Source organism: Enoplosus armatus, chromosome 2, assembly GCF_043641665.1.
Source record: "Enoplosus armatus isolate fEnoArm2 chromosome 2, fEnoArm2.hap1, whole genome shotgun sequence".
Classification (NCBI taxonomy): Eukaryota; Metazoa; Chordata; class Actinopteri; order Centrarchiformes; family Enoplosidae; genus Enoplosus; species Enoplosus armatus.
In genome coordinates, this window is record NC_092181.1 from 10,205,804 (window position 1) to 10,216,479 (window position 10,676).

General features: G+C 40.4%; 1 protein-coding gene across 1 annotated transcript; it reads right to left on the bottom strand.

Moving 5' to 3' along the window:
* Window positions 1-3,939: 3,939 nt before the first annotated feature.
* cep44 (centrosomal protein 44) lies at window positions 3,940-8,092 on the bottom strand. Its single transcript, XM_070926863.1, has 8 exons — window positions 8,001-8,092; window positions 6,958-7,105; window positions 6,601-6,738; window positions 6,117-6,191; window positions 5,365-5,538; window positions 4,746-4,874; window positions 4,482-4,580; window positions 3,940-4,158 (listed from the first exon to the last, which is right to left on the bottom strand). The coding sequence occupies exons 1-8, from the start codon at window positions 8,090-8,092 to the stop codon at window positions 4,123-4,125; spliced, it is 891 nt and encodes a 296-aa protein (XP_070782964.1). The 3' UTR covers window positions 3,940-4,122.
* Between the last annotated feature and the right edge of the window lie 2,584 nt (window positions 8,093-10,676).

Below are 10,676 nucleotides of genomic sequence, written 5' to 3' on the forward strand. Positions count from 1 at the left end.
CAACCTCATATGAAACATCAAAGTGTACTATGACATTGCAATCTTCAATAGAACGTCCTGCATTAGCTTCTCTGCACTGGCTCCCTGTAAAATCTAGAATGGAGTTTAAAATCCTTCTCCTGACCTACAAAGCTCTTACTGGTCAGGTACCATCATATCATAAAGAGCTCATAGTACCCTATTACCCCACTAGAGCACTGCGCTCCCAGAATGCAGGGTTTCTTGCGGTTCCTAGAGTCTCCAAAAGCAGAACGGGAGCCAGATCCTTCAGCTATCAAGCTCCTCTCCTGTGGAATCGGCTCCCAGTTTGGGTCCGGGAGGCAGACACACTCGCTACTTTGCTTTTTGATCACGCTTATAGTTAGGCCTGGCTCAGGCCTGCCTGGACCAGCCCCTAGTTATGCTGCTATAGGCCTAGACTGCTGCGGGACTTCCCATGATGCACTGCGCTTTCCTCCTCTCCCTCTTCATCTTTACACATTCATGTCCCACCAATGCATGTTACTAAGTTTATATCTTCCCCAGAGTTTCTTTGTGCTTTGTCGTCTCGCAGGTTCCTGTGGATCGTGGTCCTGGTACGCCTGGCTGCTGCTGCCATGGGCCTGCCTGACTCTCATCACTACAGTTATTATGTTTAGTCGTAGTTCTGTTACAATTAATGCTGTTATTGCTATTATTAATCTCAGCTATTATTACAGCTGTAACTACTATTATCAGTCATATTTCCATTCTTATTATAATTACAGCTGCTATTGCTACTGCTAGGGCTGCCATACATCTCTGCCTGTCTGCTTGTTTGTCTCTCCCCCTCTCTCTTTCTCTCTCTCTCTCAAACCCAATCGGTCAAAGCAGATGACCGCCCACCTAGAGTCTGGTTCTGCTCGAGGTTTCTGCCTCTTAAAAGGAAGTTCTTCCTTGCCACTGTCGCCAAAGTGCTTGCTCATGGTGGGAACTGTTGGGTCTCTCTAATAACATTATAAAGAGTCGGTCTAGACCTGCTCTATTTGTAAAGTGTCATGAGATGACTTTTGTTGTGATTTGGTGCTATATAAATAAAATTGAATTGAAATTGAATTGAACACAAAAGTGCATTATGATATCCCATTTTATGATGTATCAAAATTTTCCAGCCTTCAATGACTCATCAAAGTGTACTATAACATTGCACTCTTCTATGACATAAACTATACTATTATATCCCAACTTTTATGACTTATCCAAGTGTACTATGACATCTATGACATATCAAAGTTTACAAAGATATCCCAACCTTCTATGACTTATCAAAGTATTGTGACTTATCAGTGTGTACTATGATATTCCAACCATCTATGTTGTATCAAAGTGTGTAAGTTATCAAAGTGTACTATAACAGTGCAATCTCCTATGACATATCAAAGTGGACTACGATTTCCCTTCTTCTATGTACGTGTCAAGGTAAACTTTTACATCCCAACCTTCTAAGAAATATCAAAGTGTACTATGAAATTGCAATCTTCTATTAAATATCAAAGTGCATTATGATATCCCATTTGATGATGTATCAAAGTGTACTGTGATTGATTGATCAACAGCTGCCACTGAACTGATTGCTGGCTTTATGACGTAGCAGCTGAATGAGTATGAAGATTGGAAAGTGGAAAATGGTCTAAATACAAAACTTTTGGTTGAAAAAAGCTTAATATGTAAAATAAATAAATAAATAAAAATAATAATAATAATATATATATATATATACATAAAAGGTAGAAAATAGCTGAATGAAATACCAACATGTCCTTTAAGAGCTGAACATTTTGATAGCTGAATGGTTTCTGTAGCTGAAAGTATGCAGAAATATACAGAAGAAGAATAAATTGCAAAGCCCTGCTGAAAATTCAGAAATGTGAAATGAATTGCCAGAATTAGAAACTGCAAAGCAAAAGCTGACAGATTACTTCAGTACAAATATTTTTAATTGCACACTACATGATTATTATAAGCAGCAGCAAAGTCATATCAACAGTATAATATGCAAAATAAATATAGACATCACAATGTACAGTACGTTAAAAGAGGAACATTTATTTCTTAATTAATTTGGGATCTTTAAAGATAAGTTGTATTACTTCACAGCACTAGGATTACTACAGAAATCAATATTTCAATGAATAATAAATCAAATTATGTTCATTTGGCTTTTAACTCAAATTTCTGCATATTATGAATACATAGCAGCACAAAATCTTAATGAATAGTTCTTAATATTTACAGTGTACATTTCTATTATACAGTGACATGGAAAGACCATCTGACTGATGTTCATTGAACTGTTTAAACTAAACTTAATGCCATTTAAATGTGAACTAAAATGAAATTGATTTAACCGAAAATAATTAGAAATGGGGCAAAATTAAACCCGAAGGCTTCATGATGAGAACATGCCCCAAGATTCCACACCATGGGGGCACTTTGGCCAACCAGCAGGGAATTTAAGGGGCTTCTTGGCTGCACTTTCGCGGAAATTTCACTGACAAATGCATGTACAAAGAGATGTTTCCAAGCGGCAATTTTATAAGTTATTAAGTAAAAGCCATGGGCCAGGGTGATGCTCACTCTCGCCTTCCTTGAGATGAGATTGGCGCGGGCTGGGCGAACAGGACAGTCGAATAATTATGGGGTTGCATTCTGAATAGCAGTCTACTTCCATGTTTTGGTACATTGGCTTTCGCACCTGATGCAAACCTTACCGGAGACCACCTTTTCAAGTGGAACACAGCACGGTACAAAGTGTTCACACCAATCAAATGAACTGGGCTTTGGGGTCAAGTGTACTCTGATCTGGGCCCCCGGTCCCTGATGTGAAAGCCCCCTTAATGGTTTCTTTTAACGATGTCCACAATCTTGGATTAAACATAACCAAATCGATTTAGTAAGCTGAACTTAATAAAACGTTAACAATGATCAGAACACACTCATATCGGCCATTTTGGTAGGCACTGACAAATTATGTCACAATGCTGCGAGCAAATTTCAGAGACAGACAACACCACATGACAAAATCATCATGCCACGCTTCATTTGTACCGTATCCTGCCGGAACAGGATCCGGGACCTCCCTGAGCGCCTCCTTTGCCATTCAGTCACTCTCGGCCCTAATTCCATTTACCCTCCCATTATGGACAGCTGTTTCAATCCCCCCTCCGTTGAATTTGAGTGATTATTGTGAATGCTCTGATTAATTATGTAAATAAACAGTGCTTTGGTTGTGAAGCTAGCACCGAGCACAGAGGCATTGGCCAATGTGCTCCAGGCACTGTGGAATTTTGATTTCCGTGACATTTTCTTTGGCCCCTGACCCACCGGAGCAGCATCCTCTCTGTCAATCCCCTGCTGGGGGGGGGTAACTGTTATATGGGAGTGGACGCTTTCAAGCTTTCTCAATGTGGATGCTGCACTGGAGCCCGAGCCTCTCCCAACAAGCAGTAGTATTGACCAATCATGTTTCAATGGGCTTTGGTTGCATGCAGGTCTGCATGCTATCGCCTGATGGCGATTTAGATTTTTTATCATTCTCAGGACCCGAGAGAGGAGCTTTTTAAAAGTGCACCCGCATTCAACTCGTCATCATGATAGCCGATGGGTTGCCAGGATCTAGTTTTTCAAAATGAAAGATGCAGGAAGCTCAGGATGAGGCTTGTTTTTCCAAAATAAAAACTGCAGCAGCAGCTAACAGCTTCCAGCAATCTAGTTTTCTGGTTATTGTGGTATCTGATGTCATGACATTTTGATATAATATTAAATCTGGAATCAATTAGTAAACTGGGGAGAAGAAGAAATATGATCACAGCCATATGTTGATAAATGACAAAGAGAAATACATTCACACAAGCATCTGCAGTTTTAAGAATAAAGCATTTAATTTTGGAGGTAGTAAAAAAAAAAAGTGGAAATCATCTACTGTATCCTCATCAGCCAGGGCCTTTATCTTACAGTCATTTCACTTGAGACTTGAGTTAAAATTAAGTCTATCTAGAATTACAAGTAGCTTGTTAGAAAACAAAGCAGGCCCAATGAATTAACTAACCCAAATCAGCATGATGATCATCTATCATAATTTATCTGCAGGGTGCTGCGGAGGATTCAGTGTTCTTCAGCAGGCTGGAGGTGCTCTTCTGCCTACAAATTTCAGACACACACAAACAAACACCAATCGTGAAAAATGAATCGCGTCCTGATGTGCAAACCATTATATTAAACACAACACGCCGCCTCATTCGCTGCAAGATCAAGAAACATTCATATGATGGTTGGAGGGTCAAATCGCTGGTATTACCAAGTGGGCTGGATGATGTAATAAGATCAATGTCTAACAACCAGTTAGTTACATAGAAGATCATAACAATAACAGGCAGAAACAGGCAAAAAAAATGAAGACAATCTGTCGTTACACTCTGCATGGAGATGAAATGAAAATGTCACAGCATGTACACTTGTCCTACCTGTGTACTGCTAAGTTCTAGTTTAGTTTCCAATAACAGGACTCTGCTCGTCAGATTTTCCCAGCTCTCTCTGGATATGGTGATGACTTGTCCTTCATTCTGGAACAGGACATGATGAATAGCAAAGGTGACAGCAGTTTTAGGTTTTATCAAAAGGTTCTTTGCTGTCTGTCGGTCCAAAAAAAGGAAAAAAAAGCACTAAACAAATAGTATAAGATATTGAAGAAGTTATCAAAGAAATAGAGTCAAGAATGCCTTATCAACTTTTTCTGCGTTTCGCCGTCCATCAAGTTCATCCAGGTGTTTCTCCAGGATACTGAGCCTGTCTAGCCCAGACAGAAGACTCTCGAGTTGAGCTTCCAGTGCTGAGAGCCTTCCTTCCAGCTCTGGTGACTGAAAAGACGATTACACTTCATTTTTATAATGGCATGTATTCAAGCTCCTCTGGAAAGTAGCAGTACAGAACTCAAACCACATTTCTAAAACGGACACTGATGGCCTCTCCTAATGAATGCAGACGCCAGGAAGCATTCCGCTTTTGATGCATTTAATAACTAAATACCGCAAGTTACTTGTCTACATCTAAATAAAGTCTACGTCACGGTGAAAGCTGCATTATATTGTTTCAAACAACGGCAGTTTAAGTAAATATTCATAGATTTTCATTTCACGTCCTCTTTACTGCTGGTGAAATATACAAAAGGTAATCAATCTCCACCATACACGTTGTATCAGACGTGGGGTATGACCACAACACCTTTTTATTTCAATTGTATTGGCGCCTATGGGCAAATTGGTCTAAAGTTTTACTGCACTGACTCTATTAATGACAACTTGCACAAGCTTTCACGTAGTCTGTATGCTGGGTTTGGTAAATGCTTACGTAAAGGTGGTTATCCTTCTCCCTCTGCCCCCTTGCCAGCTCTATGATCCCAATTCCAGGGGAATTGGGGGAGTGCACTTCATTATGAGAGGCGCAGGTTACATTAGGGGAGGAGTTTGTGGAAACAGTCGAGGGATTTTCAATGTAATTTCCAAGAAATGGCCTCTCAGACACCTGCAACACATAAAAACACAATGGCATTCAACTACAGAGACATTATATCAATTCACAGATTCACATTTCTAACCATTGCACCTTTTTTTTGTCAACAGCACCCTCCTGCCTGCTAACAGCCATTTACCTTTTGGCATCCTCGTTAATGCTTCTGTACATTTCAATGACATTAAGGCGACTTTGATGTGCTAATTGCATTTAAAATAAAACCCAAGGCTACCTGAGAATGGATGCATTCATAATAGGCAACTGATTTGTTTTGTGTTCAGGTAACATTGGCGTGTTAGCTAGGTGTCTGTAGAAAGCCGCCTTTCCTTTTATTTTTCATTCTTGAAATGGTGTCTTTAAATAGCATAGAAACATGCGCAACTGACATTTTTGTGTGGGTCTATACCTGATCTGAAGTCAAAAAGGGAAAATATCAGTCAGTCGGTTTGGCAGACGAATCGGTGAATGACGTACATCCATTAATTGGCTATCAGCTCTTTCCTGCGCCAAACCGTCGTTGTTATTATATCGGCCTTTCAAAATCCACTGTCTCTACTTCTATCTCAACCTCCACTTTATTCTGTACTTACAGTGTCTGCCTCGGTCAGCGTTGGATGAGCTTCTCCTCTGCCATCCCTGTGAGAGGCAGGACATCTGACTCTGGGCTACAACACACACACACACAAAATACTATTGGATCCAGAATAGCTGTTTGTTGAATGCTTTTTTTATGTGTTTTGATATTTCAGGTGTCCTCTAAACTTCATTACTGTCCCAGCACAGGTAGTACTGGTCACATGATTTGTTTTAGACCTGGGGGATTTAATTGCCTCGAAGCCTTGTGGCTGTACCAGCTACTAACAGGCCATACATACGCTAAATGTGTTGTTCAAATTGACTGGTTTATCAAATTGATTGTGTCTTCGATATTGGTGATGGGACTCTATTGCACCCCTACTTATTGACTAGCCTGGGGTAGATTTTAATATGATGCTAATATAAGTGCTTTGTTGTCTAATAAAATACAAAAATAAAAACAAAATAAATAAATAAAACCGTTAAAAGGCTCAGTACCTTCTTCAGCTGGTGGTGTTTCTGCAGGACCAAGTTAATGATGTCACAGATGACAGAGATTTTCCTTTGAGAGAATCCCCACTGGAGGAACTGCTGCTTGGTCAGAATGGGCTTATAGTGGAAGATATCTCGTAGTACCTAGACACACACACACACACACACACACACACACACACACACACACACACACCACTGTACGCTAGGTAAGTAGTTACTGTGCTTGAAAGGGGGAGGGGACAAATGTGGATTAAGAAACTTCACAGCATTTCGTAATGCTGCGAAGACAGTCTCTGTGCACCTGTGAAAATACAGTGCTCAAAATGTGTGTGTGTGTGTGTGTGTGTGTTTGTGTTTTACCTTATAAACAGTGTCAGTGAATCGTAGGTCAGTTTTGCCAGTAAGCTCCAGTCCAGCTGCCATTAGTTGCTCAGCTAAAGGTGGAGAGAAGGAGCTGAGGGTGAAGCTCACTATTGGTAGAAAAGCTGAGGGATCTCCTTTGGAAAGGCTGGCGGGGGAAAAAAGAAATAACAACGTGCAAGACTGTGAGAAAAATTGCAACTGAGAAAATTAGAATTACTGACAAACGTGCATTGATGTAGACTATAATAAAATACATATTTATTTGAACACACAGTGTTTGTTTATATTCACGATTCATAATTTTAACTCACTCAAATGGCGTTTGTGTGCATTACATAATTGATGTGCTGTAATCCTCATGGTTTGGTGCATTTGAATATTATCTTGCATCAGATCTGATATGCACTCTATCAGCCATAAACAATGCCTGCCAGCCCTCAAGCCAAACATCTCACTCATTGCCGTGTTGTTCTGCGCTTGTTCTTGTTTTGAATGTATATATCTGTGATCTCTCTGGATGCTGGCCAAGAATCACACAATTAAAATTGTAGTGAGAGGGCAAGGAAAAAAAAAAATAGAAAGCATGAATATTAAACTGCAATTCTTTTTGGAATAAAAGTGAATGAGGGCAAGTGAGAAGTCGCTGTTCATTGCCTCACACTGGGACAATAGTGACGCCTGGTGGAAGACAGGCAACATTACAATAGGCATTCCATCCAAAGTCATTTGAGCCTTTATGGCTCTTATGAGTCATAAAATACTGGCGTTTATATTAAGCAGCTGTGTTAGTACATACTACATAAACATGCATTTAAGCCTTTTCTTTTTAATCTGACTACTTTTTTTTCTCCACGATATGTTAGGTTGATTAAATATTAGTTTATTACAAGGGCTTCTGGCTTTGAAAAAACGTTACTGGTGTTATTTTAAAAAGCTTCAGTTAGGCATAAACGTGTCGCTTTGTTATGTCGCGCGTTGACCTTTGCGTGCCTGAAGTAGCACTGAAGTAGCACTGCTGGCAGTTTAATGGCCTGAATTACCCATTGTAGTCGACATATCCTGGGTACTTTATCACTCGCAGGAGAGTTTCCAGTTTACGAAGACAACCTTGGACGTCTCCGGTAGACAGCATCTTTATCTGTAAGCAAGTGAGAGAAGCGACCTCGTCGGCTTTTCACAACGTCAACGCCAGCTAGCAAACGTTGAATTTTCTAACCGAAGTTACAGTCAACTAACAATAACGTCATGGCAACACAAATGGGGTAGAAACTACAACCCTAGCTAACGTTACTTTCGTAAAAAAAACTGCATTTGAATGTGCATCTACGGTCACTCACCCTTTGCTCCTGAAAGTGCGATAACTCGAATAAGATTTCTTTCCAGCGGATAGCTGATTTTTTTCTTTTGGTGTAGCCTTGCTAGTTTTGTTTTTGCCGGATGATCAACAGCACGAAGCAGGATTGGCTATTGCGCGCAAGTCTTTCCGCGTAATGTAACGAGCTGACGTCAGTGCGTAGTCTGTACGTACACTGTTTTTTTGTTGTTGTTTTTTCTTTTTTCGTTCTGTTTAGTTTATCAATTCGTAATGGACGGCGTGTGTTTACATATAAAATGCCTGCGTTTGAGCCAATATTGTAAAATTCTACATTTTCTTTCGGTTCATCTGTTTCTGTGATGACAGGGGAGAGAAAAGGGGGAGGGGCAGAAGTGACAGGAGGAGGGTTGGAAAAAAAAGATGATAGTTGTGTTAATAGACTAAGTATGAAAGGTCCCTCCTGAACCAAAGGAGCAGCTGCCCCTAATTGTATTTGGTCTTGGCTTGACAAGACAACTGGAATACGTGTGATAGCAGGGAAACCGCATTTCCAGCTTTCCTTGTGTGCAGGTCAGGCTGTCAGAGGAATCACTAAACTCAGGTAGGTAGCTCGGGTTACGGCGCTGTGGCGTACTCGTCGGCAAACCCTGTACCGTGCTTCTAAACGGAAACGCGATGAATGTCCTTTAATGGGTCAGGAAAATCAACCAGTTTGGGTCGACACTGTCTTGGTCAACTTAAACTAGCTAGGTAGAGCTAACTCGGGGGTTTTTAGGACTAGAGTGTGAGTGATGGCCGGCTAAACCAACGAGGTGTCATTTAGAATGCCGTTGTGGTATGCGCGGCCAATGGTGTTGAAGGGAAGGCGGGACTACAGGTCAAACTACCGTGCTCGCTGGAACTTCCGACGTTGATGTTTACAACGGTGCAGTGGATTTGTTTATGCAACACAACCGACGTAAGACGGCCTGAGAGGGAAAGGGCGACAGGGCAGCGCACTGCCTTGTCTAGTGGCATACACTCGTAAGTCGACTAACGCTTCGCAGCTAATTTTGAAGTTCATAAGCACAAGCTGTCCGCACACAATGCAAATGAAATGCAGGAAAAGAGCCCCTTACGTGTCAACAAACTTGTATGACTGCCACAGATAACTTGTTTACAAAGATGGACTTCAGACTCGCGCAAGACAAGTGTATGTCACCGAACTGGCTCCCAAAAACAGCCAATTAGTAACAACACGTGATGTCATTTCAGCATTAAGAACACGGGCTCAGTGAGAAATCAAGCACCTAAAGCCGGCGTGCTGCATTCACGTTACCAGCATGTGCTCACACTTTTAAGTCTGCTCTTCCTACTTTATTTATTACTTGTTTTTTTGTTATGTTTTGTTTTTTCGTGTAACGTAAGGAGTTATTTATAAGAGAACTGTAGTGGACATTACGTGAGACAAATATAATCTGACTATTTGAAAAAAAAAAAAAAAAAAAGTAAATGAATGGTAGCTGTGTTTTATTGACATAGGCATTCATCTAAAATAAAATCTAATCTGTAGACTGAAGAACACAGGAATGCAATTGGAACGGTCAGGTTTTTGCCCCCCCCCCCCTTTTTTTTTAAAGTGCTTTCTCACACACACATTGAAAAAAGCACTGCTTGTGTTTTATGTTAAAGCTCATAACAAATCAACCAGAAGAAAATCAAATAACAGGAGGTATGTTTCCATCTGAAGCACCAGAACTTACAACTGTTGGGCCGATTTTGTATAAAAACCTGTGCTGAGTTGTTTGATTTACCAGTGTGATAGTGTGAACAGTATGACAACAGGAAACTGAAACATTCTGCTCAGTGGTTAGTTCGTGTTGTTTGAAGTCCGTTGGACGTTGTGGACGAGTATGATTACATGCACAGTGTTTTGGGTATGAGCCTTGACTTATATCTGATCATATTCAAGTTACAGTTTTCAGTTTTTCTGAACTGAGTTTTGTGGATTTGCCTTTTTTTTTCTTTTTTTTTTTCAAAACAGCAAGGGAACCTCACTGTGTCTGTGCTGAATTACATGATTTGTCACTATATAACATTCGCCGCCCAACCGCAAACTCGCTGACACACTCACGGATTAGATGTTTTCTTTTGGAAAACCCCAGTTCGATTAGTCCAGATGTATGTAACCAAGATATTTTTTACATGCACAAATACATGAATGGGATAGTTAAAAAAAAAAAAATCATTAATCAACCAGATTACTGCATGTAAACATACCATGAAGAGTTTTCAAATTGGGCTGATAGTATACCCCTTTGAGCAATACTTTTCCTGTGAGGCATAAATGAGAAAAAGGACAACGGGAAATGTGTGCAGGTATAGTGACTTGCTTGTACTGTCTCACTGTGCTGCCATGTAG

Coding starts and splice junctions, on each gene's coding strand:
- cep44 (XM_070926863.1), bottom strand. CDS start 8,092: ATGCTGTCTACCGGAGACGTCCAAGGTTGTCTTCGTAAACTGGAAACT. Junction 7,106..8,000: donor GGATATGTCGACTACAATGG/GTAATTCAGGCC, acceptor TTCCCCCGCCAG/CCTTTCCAAAGGAGATCCCT. Junction 5,539..6,116: donor CGCTGACCGAGGCAGACACT/GTAAGTACAGAA, acceptor TATGTGTTGCAG/GTGTCTGAGAGGCCATTTCT.